Consider the following 16771-nt stretch of genomic DNA (forward strand, 5'->3'; position numbering starts at 1 on the left):
GAGTTACAGGCAACTGTAAAATAGTTATTTTAACTGTAAGAAAGTGTCCCTCTGTCGGTTTTGTGAGATTTGAACGGTTGAAACTTCCATATAAGACTTAGTAGTCTTCGTAAAATGGAAAAATAGCGTAGATTCGCAAAACGTTGCAGTTCAAAACAGGTGATTAAAACGCAAAGTAAAGAAAACGCATGATTATTCTCTTATGAAGGGAATGTAAAGTAAAAAGAACCCGAAATCAAAAGACAGCTTGCCCCTGTAGGGCAACTACAATTTCCGGCGGTTGAGTGAGAGAAGCCTTGATCCCAGTCCCTCGAGTGATCAAAAGTTTAAACTATCGAATCTGTAAGAAATTACTTATGATCGCAGCGTCATTCAAGTTGGTTTCTGTTACAGTTACCTCTACTTCAATTATGTTCTGCACAATATATCTACGAGTTCCTCATAGTGTTCATAGTATCATATTCTGTTTGAATCCTTTGTTATTAATAAGTAATGGGCACATCATTCAGGTCAAACTGAGAGTCGACGCGTATCAACGAAGTATATTAGTGGTATTTGGTCCCAACGACGCTAAAACGAAGTGTAACAACGAAGGAAAAGAAAACAAACTTCTTGGACATTTGGAGCCAAATACCTGCAGACTGGAGTAGAGCTCTACCGGAGGATGAGGGGTGGGGATGGGCGGGTCGTGATTTGCCTTCTCTCGGTCAAACCTGGAAAAGACGCTTTACTGATGTCACAAACATATTCAACTTCTCAGGAACCAATAAAGAAGTGAAACATCTCCAGGGTGTTACGTTAGCAACACTTAGTGTATTTGGGATATCAAATACATCGAATTCAAACAGAATATGAATATTCAAACCACTTTGTATACTGAATAAAGGGGTAAGTTTCTAAAGAAACTGTGGTGCTGCGTCGGTGGGAGAGTATAGCAGGTAATTTAGTGTTAAGAACTGGGTTGAAAACGTAAATTAGCCACCGTAAAGGGTAAAAAAGCTGACGTTTCGAGCGTTAGCCATCCGACGAAGGGCTAACGCTCGAAACGTCAGCTTTTTTACCCTTTACGGTGGCTAATTTACGTTTTCAACCCAGTTCTTAACACTAAATTACCCACTTTCGATTCTTTTAAGAGTATATAGCCTCGTCCTGGGGGTGGGATGTGCTAGTTTCTACCTAGATGAATCGCCATTTTTCATTGTGGTGTTCTTTTTCCGTCAGGTTTTTGTGAGCCAACGCCTTAGCTGCATTGGTCCGGTTATGGGTTAGAGTAAAGGAAATTATCACTAACTGAAGAAGCTCTTGATTGTTACACAAAATTCTCCTTGTCGGCACCTTACAAAATGTATATGGAACTGATCTGTGGTGTAAAGGGTAAAGTATTCCCTCATAGACAGAAGAAGAAAGAAAAATGAACTGTTTAAGGAAACGTAACTTGAATGAGATATCCTCTCAGCGCTTACCACAGAGGAAAATACCACAGGGAAAATGAAAAAGGTTTCTTTTTCCCTCTAAACCGAGCAATGTTGGAGCAAACTCCGCGAGAGAAAATTGGTTCTCATGATCCAATACAAGACCTTAATTTCTAAACGCTTTCCTACTCTCTATATATTAAACCCAGTATCTTTGATTCATATCGTCACGTTAAATCTTTATTAAGCTTTTAAGTATTATCTTTTACCTATTTAACATTTCCCCTTTACCTTATTTTGCGAAAAAAAAAAGATTACCAAAAGATGTGCCAAATTTTTAAAATGTGGAAAATTTGCGCAAATTTTGAGAAATTGTACTTGGTAACGCCTCGCCACCTGAGGGTACTTTCCAGAATCTACTTAAAATAAATTTTTTAGACTAAATTGAGCCAATAAAACCTCCCTCTTACCTAGTTATCCAAACTTTTTGTATCAAAATTTCTTGGGGTGGAAATTAAAGGAGCCAGTTAGTTATTGAGTTTCATGAAGCATTTATTTCCTACAATGAGCTGACCACAGGCTTTGGGCGATCAGAATACCAACATTCAGATGGCTAAAACCCATGATAACATCCAAAAATTACCTGCCAAAAAATTAAATCACTTTTTCTGTTTTTCCTTAAATATTACCCTCAGCTGCAGAGAAAAATATAAAGAAAGAAATATAAAGAAGCTACATCCAGTCCGCTCCCTTTGCTGATACCCAACCCTACATCTAGCAGTTGGTCAAATGCATTTACCGGAATAGTTTTTAAAACCTCCACTTTAGTAAACACTCACTTAATTTCATGTTTTTTCCAGCTTCATGCATGTGTGTAAAGCTTTCAGCTTAAAGTATACAGACCATTTTGAAATAAAGGCTGAACATGTATAGTGAAATCTTAACATAATTAAGGGTGTTCCAATTGATAAAATATAATTGATTTAAATTATTGTTAATTATGTCAGTGTATTAGATACTCCTTGTATTTTGTTAGTATTCAAACTATGATTCTTCCTAAATTATGATTACATGTATTTTTTATTTTGAAAAATTAAGTAAAGTCCTTAGAAGTTATATAGATTTGCTGTATTTTTTGCATATTTCCTGGATCAGAATGGCTTGAAATGACTTGATAATGAACTGAAGGTTTCTAGATGTGACTAGCTGTTTAGTGTAGACACTTTAGCCAAGACCACTTCACTGAATTGTGTTTGAGATACATCCGATTTCATCAATTTCGCATTCCACCACATCACCTCTCTGCAAATAAAGTGATATTAAAGTTTGTTGCCTGGTACCTTACAATAACTGCTTGTTAGAGCAATTTCCAACCAATGTCAAAAGTAATCATGGACTGCATTGATTTTGCTTCAAAATGCTCTCTGATTGGTGCACAACACTCACATGTCTCTCTCCACCAATCAGCTTCATAGCTGAGACTAGTTGTGCCTCTGTCACTTGTGTTTTCCGTACTTAAGGTAGTTTATTTGTTTGTACTCTGAGTTCTTATCAGCTACTTGCAATACTTTCCTTACTTTTGTTTGGTTTAATGCTATTACATCCATTTTGGCTTAAAGCAATTTCTCAATTATTGAGTGTCAAAAGTAATCCAGGATTACTTTGAGGAAGGGTGAAAGACTGAACCTTTTCCAATTCTGCTTGCAAACCCTTGAGGTAGTATAGTTCTTGGTACATCTTTTCTTTCAAATGACCACTAAATGCCTAGCATGGGTTGTGTTGGGGTGTTTCTTGTTAACTTAGCAATTAACATTTACTAACCTTGAGGTATACAGGAGGTTTTCTGAAACAGCCAACACCTGGTGGAGTACCTGTTATAACTACATCACCAGGAGATAGGGTAATAAATCTAAAATTGAAGTCATACAACAAATTGTCAATAAACTCATGCCTGTATAAGCTTATTAATCTATAGTTCCACAAACTATTTTTAGTTTAAACCATACATTCCCCAGTGGCTCACATTAAAACTTTTTTTTTCCTCTCACAATAACTGAAAACCATATGAAGTCCATTTGTGGGAAGGGAAGAATGAATAAATAAATATTATGTGAGGCCTGCATGAAGAGACCTCTGAGGATTTTAGACCCAAGTTTGTGATTGCTAATGCCACAACACTCAGCCATGTCAAGCTCATCAGCAAGAAAATCATATAACAAGCTAAAACACATCTAAGTGCATTTTGCATATTGCTAAGATCACCAATGTTAAAAGTGCCCTTTGAGAATTGTAGGTCAACAAAGAACATGGCTTACACATAATCAATGGTGGAGCTTGCAACTTGCTAGTGCAAGGCTAGGATTTGAATTTTCACTGTAGACTTAGACTTTCTCTTTGTCCAATCCTTGTGATAGAATTACCTTTTAATCCACATGTATCTAGCAACTGTAGCAAAAAGTTACCTTTCCTCTGAACATGGAAATGATGCATTTTTTTAATAACCATATCTTAATATAGAATTTGTTGTTAGTAACACACTGCAGCTTCCTTTAGGTAACTTGAAAGAGTTTTATATACTTAATAGACATTTAATTTAGTTGTGCTTAACATTACAGAGAGAACAAATCTTCCTGGAGACAAATAGAGTTGTCCATAGCTTGTGTAACAAGAACACCAAGCTCTTACCAGGACATTGCATGGATGCAGGAATGTGATATATCAAAGAACTCACAGTATTCTTTAATTTAGCACTCCTTACCTAGATATGAAAGAAACCAGTGCTTCTGTCTTAAACACCAAATTTTCAGTGTTTGAGTCTTGCATGACGTTACCATTAACACGACAACGGATTCCCAGCTTGTGGGGATCTAGAGAAAAAGCCACACACAATCAGTCAAAAATATTGAGACAGGTTGAATTTATAATCAAGTGAAACCTCAGAAGATGAAACTCCCCAAATTACTGTTTAATGATGGCTTATAATTATTAGCTTTCACTAATCACTGCTGCTTGTGATGACTTTGGATTTTTCTCCTTTCTTCAGAAAAAAATATCACTTTTCCTTCTTTTCTTTTTCTTTCTTTTCTTCCCCAGAAAAATTACCCCTAACCCTCAAGTGACTAGCATCTAATTTCTTCTTACAAAACACCCCTGAATCAAACATGAAGAACAAACAAGAATGAAGGAGATGATCCCAAACTAAAGAAGCTCTTGATTGATAAACAACTTCTCCTTGTAAGCACCTTAGAAAATGTATGGAGAGCAGTATGGAGAATATGCATACTGACATTGGGGTGTAAAGGGTTCAGAAACCTTGCACCATTTAATTGAGTAAATGTAGTATACACAGAACATTGTCAGTATTGACATTACCTGATATAGATTCCTTAGTGACTATAGCAGGACCAATTGGACAAAATGAATCAAATGTTTTCCCTATTAGCCACTGTCCACTATTTTTCTTTAGCTGCCAGTCCCGTGCACTAACATCATGTACCACAGTGTAGCCTGCAACATACTCCAATGCTTCACTTTCCTGCCAGTGAAATTCATACAGATAAGTAAATACTCAGTAAAAATAGAGTTGGGTCCTCTTCAAATAAGTTCAAATTATAAACAGGAATACATTAACCCTTTAACCCCTAAGAGTGACTAGCATCTAATTTCTCCTTACAATATCATCCCTGAATCACACATTAAAGTCACCAGAATAAAGGAAACAATAACCAACTTAAAGAACCCATTGATTGATAAACAAATTCTCCTTATCGGCACCTTAGGAAGTGTTAATCAATAAAAGATGACCCTGGAGGATAGCAGGTATTGGCATATTTGGCCCTTGATTTAAAGTCTTTGGAAGAAGAAGAGCCTGGAATGTGCTTTCAATGGATAACAAGAATACCTTAATCTTCTTTCCTGTTTTTCCAATGACAAAGGCAAGCTCAACTTCAAAGTCTAGTTCCTGTGAATCAAAAATGTCATCAATAACGGAATACATTATTGACTATCAGATGAGGCCAAGCTGATTCTTCTCCAAAAAGGAAAGTTTAATGTGCTATGAGCTACATACAGACTTTCTATGATGGTTTAAGACACCTTCATGCCTTATCACTTAATCACATTACATTTTCTTTTGCTGTTCTTGTTTGTGGGATCATCAATGGAAGGTATTGTCTACAGAGAGGTTAATAAAAACTTCATTTTTTCAATATTGCCCTAAAAACTGGCTGCACCAATGCTACAGTCTGTTATCAAATTAGTTGACAATCATATTACTAAGTCATGTTATGTCACCATGTTGACTAAATGTAACTTTGTGACAGATTGTAGTATACACAATTAACTGGCTGTGTGATAAGTTTTAAAAGTCAAGCAATAAGTTGATTAAAGATTCTAAACCTCTTGGAAAAATAACAGACCTGTGTCTCCTCAGGATAAATGATTGGTGCTCCTGGATCTGTTATTGCATTAGTAAACTTGCTAAAAATTACAGGTTCTGTGGGCAAAGGAACATTCTGCTCTAAACAGTGGTCAACATAGTTCATTCCAATGCAGATGAGTTTATTAGGATTGTGAATTGGAGCCTTAAGTTGAATATCTGCCCTCTTCAACACATGTTGACCTCCATCCACTACCCTACAATGAAAAAAAATTAACAGAATAATTTTTATGAGGTCAGGTCTTAACAACCAAGTGGCCCAAACCAACAAAGCTTCTTTTGGTTTAGCAGCATAAAGTGATTAAGAGCATCACTGCTTCTCCAGACTGGTCTGTCATAGGTACTCCCAGGTAATTACTCTACAGAGTGAAAATAGGCACTTTAAAGTTTAAGAGTGTCCCCCTTACCCTTTTGTAAAAAATTTGGTCATGTAAAAATGTTTGGCCTTTTCACACATCACAAATAATATCCTAAAGTCTTTCATGTTTACTCCATAATCAAGACAATCAGGTTTTAAATAAGAAAAAAAAAACAATTCACAAATGGATGTTTTCACTTTTTTGGACCTGTTTATAAAGCTTTTGATCCTCTCAGTTGAGCCATTTGGAGTAATCACAAATTCATCTTGCAAAACAAAATGGTTCAAGAATAATGTTTAATTCAGCTCTTTATTCATGGGTTGCATTTAAATAAAAGTGAAAAGATCTTATCATCTTTAATAACAATTCAAGAATAAAAAAAATTTAAATCAGCTTTCCTGGGAAAATCCCCCAATCATGCTTCACGTAAATAGCATGCAGGACCCTTGTTTAGGTGCATTACCCAAGAGCACAACAGAATGACCCAGTCAATCTATTCCATGTGTTTGCCACCTTCCCTTTTCCTTCAGAATTAAGATAAAAATGATATTCTTTAAGTTCTACAGAAAAGACATTTGCAACTTCCAAACCAAGCATGATTAAGAGAAGTTACCAGAGTAGTTCTCCTGAGGAAAGAAACAAATGATCATCTGCGCTAGTTAACAAGGTTGGGTAGGGGCTAATTTACACCTTTTCAGAGAGAAATCTGCATCAACAAAACCATAAACACATCATATTAACCTAGCCTGGCAGGCGTTCTACCAGCACTATGCAGAGAGCAGTGGCGTTGATCTGAGGAGGCTTACTCTGCCGGTAGACAAGAGGCCAAAAGCAAACAGCTAACATGTTTTGCTATCGGGCCTTAGAAGGAATTAAGTTAAAGACAGGGTCAGAAACCCAACCCCAACCTCACCATCCCCCCCTTCCCGTCCCCCGCCCCACTTTCAAAGTGGGGGTAGGTATCGGGGTAGGTTAGGCTCCAATGAACATGTGTACCCAAATATATACGCAATTTATTTTGTGCTCACTCTGAATATCAAACCACACTAGCTTTTACCTTTGCGCTTTCTTCATCATCTCTTCTCCTCCTTCTAGGAAAGATTTCATATCACTTGGGATGGAGGATTCGCCAGCACACAAGTCAACCACATTGCCGCCATCTTTGGTCTCGACACCAACCCTCTGCCTTCCACCTTCAACAAATTGAATAAGACGCATAGTGTGCTTAAATCGACTAAGTATACAACTGTGTATAAGATCTGGGCGGATCCCGAGCAAATGCCGTAACATAAAGCAGTCAAACACGATTCAAAGTTCTTCACTGGTTTGCCATGAAAAGGGACGACTCGTCCACGTTGTCATGTACGACGTCACTAATTGTGTCTTGGCCCTCAGGACCGTAAGTACGTTTGGAGTCTTGACCAGAGGGTCTTTCTGAATCGGAACGGGAGTACTAAGTGCTATCCAGTCTACGTAAGCAGCACTAAAAATGTTTTAAAAATTCATATCTTAAAAATTAGTGCCTGAATATGGTAGACATGGCTTTAAGGATTTCATGTGACTGGACAATTTAACCACTTTGACGCCGTGAAATAGGCTGCCATGGTGACACCCTCGAAGAAATGTAGCATACGAAGAAGTTGCGCGAGTGAGAATGGAGCACTCGCGAGGTAAAACGCGTACGGATAGGTCAGAGGGAGATCTTCATCAACGTCTGATCTCTTGCGCGCGCGTTAGCCGCGACGAGCCTTACGGCAGCAAAATTTACTAATAGAATCCTGTAGCAGAGGACCATAATTCGACACCGCGCTTGTAAGTAATGGTCTTTGGGTAGGCAAATCGAAACTCATTGCTACTTTTCTTCATTCTCATTTCGAATGAAATATCGATAATGAAGTAAACCTTCCTTACCTCGAACGAATGAAACCCGATAGATGGCATAGCTATCTCTACTCTGAAAGTAGATAGCTCATAGTATGCACGGGCAGTTTCTCAGTACAGGATGCCAAACTATTTTCAATTTTAATATAAAAGTGAGTCTCGGAAATACCTTGGAAGCATGAAAATTTCCCCCTTTTCATTCTAGGAAAGGTTTAACGAGTGGACAAATCACTTTTATCTATGGGGAAATCTGATGTGGGTGAGCTCATTAGATTGAAAAGGAGATGGATCATTTGTAAATATACCAATCACGTCCCAGAGAAATGGTGACTGACGCATTGTTATGAAGAAGAAGCTTTCAAAAACTGTTTTCCTCTTGTACATCATTGGATGCAACATTGTGACTGTCATAGCCTCATCTATTGTACGGGTCTATAAAAGGATTATGTAGGAAATTTAAAGAGATTGGGGCGTGGCCAGTTTGACCATCTGAAACTAAGCGGGCTACAAACAAATTAAAAGGCTATCGTCGCGTCATCAGCAAAAACAGACAAGAGAGAACGAAAAAAGATAAGTTTAATTAAGAGCATACCAGGCAAACGAATTCTTTCTCTTCTATTACTGGTAAGAAACGACATACATTACTTATTTCATTTAAAACAACTGACTTCAATTATAAAAACATTTTGTCTCAGACCATGAAGTGTCTGGCCTCAATGCAGTAGTTGTGCTGGACAGGAGGTGTAAGCTAAATCAGTGGCACATTATTCTTCGTCAGTTCTTTTTTTCTTTTTCTTCTTTTTCTTCGACTCACTTGATTCTTGGCTAATGACAGGCACGACTTCCTCTTCTTCTTCCTCTGCCTTTCTCTTCTCTCCTTTCTCCTTTTTCTTCTTTTTCTTTTTGCTTCCCTCGTCGTGCCCATTTTCTGAAGCAGCGGACGTATCCACAGCCGCTTGCTCTTCTTCTTCAACAGCTTCATCTTGTCTGTTTTTTCTCTTCTTCTTTTTGCTCCCTTCATCGTGCCCATTTTCTGAAGCAGCGGACGTATCCAAAGCCGCTTGCTCTTCTTCCTCAACAGCTTCATCCTTCTGTTTTTTCTCCTTCTTTTTCTTCTTCTTTTTCTTTTTCTCAGTCGATTCGTCATCGGCCGCATTGCTCGTTTCCACAAACTCTGCTATAGCCTCTTTCATAACTTCAATATTCTTCCTTGGAGCCTCTCCTGTTTCGTAGAATTTCAGTCGATCCTCCACTTGGTCGTGTAACTTCTGACCAAACACACTGGACTGTGTTTCTGTTAATAGAAAAAAAAATCAGACAATCAGAATCATTCAATAAATCGTTATTAACCTACTGATTAATTTACTCGTTTATCGCTGTGTAATTAAGTTTTTCTGCACTGATATTTGATCCCAAAATCCCATAAGCAATGAACGAGAAAAGTGCAAACATCTTGTTTCGATTGAGATCTGCAACGATAGGACTTCAAAAGTGTTACCTGGGCATCTAACAGAAGAATCTACAGTGCTTGATTTGACGGGACAAAAGTTCCCTGAGGGCTTGGTGGTTGAGAGAGGCAAATCAGATGGATTCAATTTCTTATCAGTGATTTTTCTTTTTATTTGCTCAACACTTGCCATATCTAAAATAGTACAAGCAACAGGTTCCACACGTGATTTGGGGATGTGAATGTATTTAGGTTGATGCGGTGTTTGGACAGTTAATGGTCCTCAATTTTTCATAATTTTCTTTGGTCATGAAAAGAAAGAACCTTTTAAGAAAAGCACTCTGAGTTTTTATGAATTCATCTGGATAAGAAAACAGAGGCAGTAAACAGTCTACCCACCTACAAATGTACTTCTATGAAATGATTATAGATCACTGTAAGAATATCATATCAACAACAGATCTACCATTATGAGACTGAAACACTAAAACATTTATTATGCAAACAAAGTTTAAGTTCATTATCAGCATACCTGCAAAGCAGTCAATCCTTGAGGCAATGGAGCACTTATTTGCCAAGTACCTTGATATCCGACCCTTGTTCTTCACCCCAGCACGGCCAATAAAAGATGAATGGAAGATAAGTCCATACTTTGGTGTGTTTCCCTTTTTCTTCAGTGCTCTATGAAATAAAAAGGTAACATGAATCATATCACAATTAAACCCTTTACCCTTACCATTAATATTTATATTCTCTGTTCTGTTCTCTATACATTTCCTTAAGTACTGACCAGGAGAATTTGTTAGACAATCAAGTCCTTCTTTAGTTAGCAATAATTTCCTTTATTATTGCAACCTTAATTTGTGATTCAGGGGTGATATTGTAAGGCAAAGTTAGATATTAGTCACTCTAAAGGGTTAAAGAGTTAAGAGAACTGCACAGTCAATCATTTTTCCTATTTGACAGGAAAAATGAACACCTTTTTTGAAAAGAAATTAGCCACCTGAATAAAGCTTTCTCAGCTCCGAGGATCTGAACTGTGGATGCAGGATACTTTGCCAGGTTTGTCAAGCTTCCAGCATGAGAGATCAACCGAGCTCCAACCTAAAATAAAGACACATTTACCAATTTGACTCAAACACACGTAGTTGAAAACTCCCCCCCCCCCCCCCCAGTGTAACACTTTATCCCTTTATTTTAAGAATGATGATATTTCGGTGAAACAGTGTCAAAGGTATTGCATCTTTGCATTGTATGCCAATTATTTCAAATTTCTTGGCTTATCTCCTGTAGATTACACATGGACTTTTTAATAAAAATAGCAACATGGAAATGTTATCATCAAACTGAATGTTACTCTAAAATTACTGTTACCAATGTAACTTGATGAAATCTGACTGAGGTGATTCAGAAAAAAAGCAACAAATTCTAACCCTGGTTGATGATAATTAAAACAACTGTAGCAAACAGATACAACATTGTAAAAACAACTGTAACAAATTGGAGCAAAGGTAGCAAAGTTTTTGCAAATGGAATCACAGGATAAATTGCCAAAAATGGTACTTTGATTCATTTGCTATGAAGCTATGACACTGGGAAAGAAAACATGTACTTTTGAGGCTAATATGGTATTATCTATACTGAAAGTTCATTATATGTCACCTGCTCTCCAATGAGGGCAGAAAGATTGGGTGCCACTTGATTCATTTTAGAAACCAAATAAGTGTGGAGACTCTTCCTGTATTCTGCCAGACTGATCACTCTTGATGCAAAGGTCTGTATATTTATCAAGTCCACTGGAGATATATCCATCCCTAAGGAAATAAAAAACCACAAAATTAAGATAGGTCAGTAACTGAGCTGGAAAGTTGTAAATGTCAGTGCAATATATTGTTATATTTCAGTAAAGTATCACCACATATAATTACATATAAAAGTTCTACTGATTGGACATGGATGAAATAAATATGTTCATGTAATTATTAAGTGCACATTTTTGGAGACATAAATATATGTTGGTTTCCAAAATTGTATCTGCTAATGTTCTTGGGTGGTAGAAGATGATGGAGTATATGCGCAGTATTAGATATGACTGAGTCAATGCATTTCTGAACACACTCTACATCTTCAAGATCTAGAGTGATATAAGGGCATGCAATACTCTAACACCAGCCTAATGTAGGCAAGATAGAAGCAGATGATAATATGAGCTGGAACATTTCCTGCCTCAGCAAGACTTGACTTTCACAGGCATATTAAATTGATAAGTGAAATAAGTGTGAAAATCATTTGAAGACTATGCTAGAATTTTGCTGTTATGAACACCTCAGTACACAAAAAAACCTCTTTTAGTTTAGGATGAAAAGTCAACAAAAAATGCAAGTTAGCATTAACTAAACAACTTAAAAGCCACTCTGTTAAAATAATTGATTAGTTCACTCACCCATTGATGATTTGGAAGCATCATAAATTGCTTTGGTTTTTGCTGAGTCCATCACAATTTCTTCCAACCCTTCCAGCTTGTCTTCAGAGAAATCTTTTCTAGATTTGATGTATTGAGCTGCTTTTGCATACATGTAATTGTCAGAGACTATCTTGACAAGCTCTGGGAAATGGTATGAATACCATTCTCTATACCAAGGGAAAAAAAATCATGTGAGTAAAGGCAAACTTTAAGGGTGTTCTGAGTAGGTTCTGTGGGACAGGGGAGGTTGCAGGCATTTCAAGGTTATTTAAATGGAGTAGTGTCCCAGGACAAGTTAGAATACTCTCTGGTGCTCATTGTAAGTGATCAACCTCTCCCTCTGCCATTCTAAAGTTGCATTGGGAATAACTTCATCTTCAAAATATTCCAAACATTTGTTTTCAATGAATGTTCAATTTCAAGTGTATCTGGAACAAACAGGGATAAATTTACAACACACAAAAAGGTATTTCAGTGCATTTTCTGTAATGATCATAAATGTGTCAATAACAATTGCTTGAATATGAGAGGTTCTTGACCAATCAGATTTGTGGTCTTATTGGCTGTTTTAGGTCCAGACTGTCCCATTTTACACATCCAGTTACAAACACTTGTATCTACAGGCCTAATTGGACAGTGTGGTAGCCAATAAAATTTGAGCTCTTTGAGCCACCAGCCTCACCAGCCAATGCTAGCCAATAGAAATGAAGAAAACTTCTCAAGTGAGCAGGTTAAGGGGTCCACAATTTAACCAAATATATATCAATGCATTATATTCTTCATTCCCGAGTTTCTCACATTTTGTTATTGACACATTCAATCAGTTATGGCACTTGATGTTGTACAATTCAGGGGTAATCATGCTGCTAATTTCAAATCAACCTCACGCTATGCACTCTGCCATTTGAAATCTCTCACCCCGTTACTCATCCACCATTCAAGAATCATCAAAAAATATAGATTAATCAACAGTCAATTTAGGTTCAAATATCAATTTTCCAAATTTTGGTGCATCCTTACAAAAATGAATATCCAAATTTCCATGTCCAGAAATTTTCCTACCATTCCCAAACCACACCATGGATCACTGTACACACCTGATTCTCATGGAAAAGGTATTGATGTCTTTATCCAACTGATCCAACAAACTAATGGACTGGATGATCATGTTGTCTACACGATGAACATTAAACTTTACTTTTGCTCTAGAGTAACTGTGGCCCAAACCCAGCTGTGCCTTGGCAGCCATTGGACCAGTCAATCCCTTGATCATCTTCTCAAAATGAAATCTTATTCCTCTGAGGACCTCTAACACCAATCCACCAGACTCGCACTGGATGTTTACAGTCTCCTGAATAGCTGCCCCAAGTTTGGCATCCGAAACTCCAAGAAGAACCTTACTCTTCTTCTTCCCAGTGGGAACATTTGCCTCCAAAAATGTTTTGAGGTCATCATGGATAATACCTAAAGTAACATAAAATGTCAAACTAAGTCAGCTGGAATCACTGGCAATATATAACTTAACCCTCTAACCCCAAAGAGTTACTGTCCTCTAATTTCTCCTCACAGTACCCCCCTTAATTGAAATGTACAGGTCAGGAGAATAAGGAAAATAGTCCACAATTTAAGAAACTTCCAACTGTCAAACAAATTCTCCTTGTCAAGAATAGTGTGGAGAATACGAATACCTACACTAGGGTGCAAAGAGTTAAAAAGACATCACACTACCTTAACTACATGCAAGTTACAATGCTTAAAAAATAATTACAAAATGTAGCTTCGAGGGGATTTTAGGTCCGCCATGAAAGTATATTAATTGTTTATTTCAATGCACACACGTGATCGGTGCTCGATCTTACTTGATGGAGGGTTGGTTGTGCAGTCAAAAAAGACGAAGGAGAAGCACAACAAAACCAATTCTTTCTAACACGTGAAGCAAATTGTAGCTACGTCACGCACAATTTCATTCAATACGTACTACCAAAACAAACTTTACAACCCACGATCAAACAACTTCAGAGAATTGTATATACGCTCACAAACCTTCAGATATACAGTTGATGTTATCCAGTGCATTAGTTCCCGATTTAAAGGGAGAAAACGCAGCAAGTTTCACTAATTTTCCGAATCGAGAAAGATCAGTAGCAGACTCTTGTACTTCGGGTAAAAGGACTCCGATTTCTTCCTGCGCGATGACTTTGAATACTGCATAGCCCGAGGCATGCTCGTACAACACAAAGAGAACCTAAATGAAGAATTACAAATAGTTAGACTTCGCTAACAAATTGAAAAGATCGAAAATAACACTATAATAACTTGATGACCTACCATTTTGTTCAGAACCTCGTGGTGCAGAAATTGGCTCCCAGTCCCTATGAGAAAATGGAGGGACCTGGGAAGTCTGGAAACGAATACAAGAAAACGCCTTAATCAGCCGCAATCTCGCATTTTTGGACGAAAAACTGTCGAGCTGACTCCCTCAGATTACACATATGAGTGAATAGCAACAGAAATCAAAGAAAGTTCAGAGAGAGCTGAATAATAACAAATGAAGCGAAAAGGCATTTGGACAAATGGTTGTTCAACCTGACCTAAGTTCACTATGATCCAAACATGATACAGATTTCCGGATGAAAATCACTGTAAGTGATAATGGAAATGCAATACTTTCGTTTATAAGCGAGTAAAGTTTCAGAAAAGGCTTAAAATGTAACCAAGAAGGCCACCATAATAAAAAAACAACTCAGTAATCTGGCGGCACACGTATTGCAGTTTGCATTATTTGCACCAAAAATGCAATTAAGAGTAGTTCCTTTTGGTTTGGAGAGACCGCCAAGAGATTAAAAAGTATGACCTCTTAACTCACGGGTAAGCATTCAGGTTTCTAAGCAAAATTCAAAATGGCGGTGTCCGTGGTCGAATTTCAATACATTTAAACACAACGCACTTACAATGAACAAAAAAAAAAAAGACCTAAAAAGCAGAACGTACTTACAACTAAAATGACAAACAAACAAAAAAGATAAAGGGCGATTACAAGTAACGTAAGCAACAAACAGATAAGAAAGAGCGTGCTTAGTACTAATATAACAAAGAAGTCGAAAAAACAGAGTGCGATTACAACCAACGTAAGAAAGTAAGAAACAAACAGAAAAGACGGAGAGCGGTTACAACTAACATGACAAACAAACAGAAAAGACATTGCGCGCTTGCAACTGGTGTAAAAAACAAACAGAACAGACAAAGCAAGACTAGAATTAATATAAAAACAAACAGATACGACAGCACGATTAGAACTAATGTAACAAACGAACAAAAAAGACAGAGCGCTTAGAACTAAAGTAACATACAAACAGAAAAGAAAGAACGTGCTAAGAACTAATCTAATTAGAGCAGAGCGCGATTAGAACAAAAGAAACAAACCGAAGACAGAGTGCGCTTTAAACTAACGCAAAATTGAACAAAAAAAAAAAGCGTGCCTAGATGTAAAGCAAAAAAAAAAGCCAAACATAAAATACAAAACGAGCTAAGTACTAACGTAACAAAAAACATTAAAGACAGCGCGTTGATTTAAAAATGAGGTATTAAGAAGAGGCTCCCAAATTGGAGTTTTCCGGGATCCGGGATTGGGCTTATTTGATGGCCGGGGTCAGGGAATTTTGAATAAGAAGTGGAGGGAGATGCGGAATTGTTGGTATCAACGGGACACGGGAATCGGCGATTTTAAGAGCGGGATTCGGGAAATAATCACTTACAACGAACCGTGAACGGGTATTACCGTTGACGAGAATTTATAAAGAAACTGCTGTACGTTTAAGTCCGAAACAGTTAGCCTCGCGTTTCACGTGAGATCACGAGATCGCGTTTCAATTCTCCTTTCATGCGCAAAAGTGAAACGCGCCTTTGCCCCGATCTTTTATTTTCATTGCAACCCCTTGGTGATATCGGGACGTTCTAAGCCTTGTCCTGTTCTCTAATAGTAACCTTTGATTTCCTCCTCGGAAGAATTTCCCGCTATGGAAGAAGTAATCGCTTCAACAGCAGAATTGTTTCCAGTTAATTATTCCTTATTTCCCTTGTTATGGAAACATGTGATTGTCAATGGATGCGAGACTATCGCAAGAGAAAACAAGAAGAAACCCTCCTTTAGCTCAAACTGCATGAGAGGAAGAGACACTTGCTCTCTGATTGCTCTCTGCGAGTAGCTGGGTGGTGCACAGCGCTGCTTTTGTACACCAAAGCCATGTAAGGAGCGAGTTGATGATTTTTTTTACGAAAACAAAAAACACAATTTTTACGAAAACAAAAAACACAATTCTACAAAACGTTACCTACAATGCAAGACTCATTACGCTACTCTACTTACAGAACAATACTTACGATACCTACAATGTAGGTTACTCGTGCTAGCAATACAGCTACTTACACTACAAATAATACAATACTCTACTTACGTTACTTGCTGAATATACAGTTACTTACAATACATTGTGCGGTATATTGACCTTGAGGAGGCAAAAGTACTCCCCAATAAAACATATAATTAAGACAAACTTTCAAGATTGTATTTAATGAGTAGCTTACTGATAAAATCCTGAAAGAAGATGGCCAGGCTACTTAACTTGGCTGAATAAATATAATGGCACATAAATAAGGCGGTGTAGTTGAATTTCCGTATTATTGTTGTGTCGTGGGAGCTTGTAGTAATACCGAACAGTCTCCTCTGTGTAGGAGAGATTTGGCTCGCATTCACTTGGTTGAACCAGTTCA

General features: G+C 37.5%; 2 protein-coding genes across 2 annotated transcripts; both read right to left on the reverse strand.

The window, feature by feature from the left end:
- Positions 1-1634: 1634 nt before the first annotated feature.
- Positions 1635-7563, reverse strand: LOC131786314 (fumarylacetoacetate hydrolase domain-containing protein 2). The gene is made up of 7 exons (XM_059103355.2): positions 7267-7563; positions 5831-6047; positions 5314-5373; positions 4785-4947; positions 4171-4279; positions 3234-3321; positions 1635-2714 (listed from the first exon to the last, which is right to left on the reverse strand). The coding sequence occupies exons 1-7, from the start codon at positions 7497-7499 to the stop codon at positions 2652-2654; spliced, it is 933 nt and encodes a 310-aa protein (XP_058959338.2). The 5' UTR covers positions 7500-7563; the 3' UTR covers positions 1635-2651.
- Positions 7564-8649: 1086 nt separating this feature from the next.
- LOC131786285 (nucleolar protein 56-like) lies at positions 8650-14354 on the reverse strand. The gene is made up of 8 exons (XM_059103319.2): positions 14330-14354; positions 14045-14246; positions 13099-13465; positions 11981-12168; positions 11200-11351; positions 10541-10641; positions 10070-10218; positions 8650-9384 (listed from the first exon to the last, which is right to left on the reverse strand). The coding sequence occupies exons 1-8, from the start codon at positions 14330-14332 to the stop codon at positions 8855-8857; spliced, it is 1692 nt and encodes a 563-aa protein (XP_058959302.2). The 5' UTR covers positions 14333-14354; the 3' UTR covers positions 8650-8854.
- Positions 14355-16771: the final 2417 nt, after the last annotated feature.

The sequence above is a fragment of the Pocillopora verrucosa genome, chromosome 1 (assembly GCF_036669915.1).
Source record: "Pocillopora verrucosa isolate sample1 chromosome 1, ASM3666991v2, whole genome shotgun sequence".
Lineage (NCBI taxonomy): Eukaryota > Metazoa > Cnidaria > Anthozoa > Scleractinia > Pocilloporidae > Pocillopora > Pocillopora verrucosa.

Bases quoted from the DNA above. Each gene is read 5' to 3' on its own strand.
- LOC131786314 (XM_059103355.2), bottom strand. From the start codon at position 7,499: ATGTTACGGCATTTGCTCGGGATCCGCCCAGATCTTATACACAGTTGT. The intron at 6,048-7,266 runs GTAAAAGCTAGT...TTTTCATTGTAG, and splicing joins ATGATGAAGAAAGCGCAAAG to GGTAGTGGATGGAGGTCAAC. The intron at 5,374-5,830 runs GTCTGTTATTTT...TTTGATTCACAG, and splicing joins TTTATCCTGAGGAGACACAG to GAACTAGACTTTGAAGTTGA.
- LOC131786285 (XM_059103319.2), bottom strand. The intron at 10,219-10,540 runs GTGGCTAATTTC...TTTATTTCATAG, and splicing joins GCTGAGAAAGCTTTATTCAG to AGCACTGAAGAAAAAGGGAA. The intron at 9,385-10,069 runs GTATGCTGATAA...TTCTATTAACAG, and splicing joins AAGGATTGACTGCTTTGCAG to AAACACAGTCCAGTGTGTTT.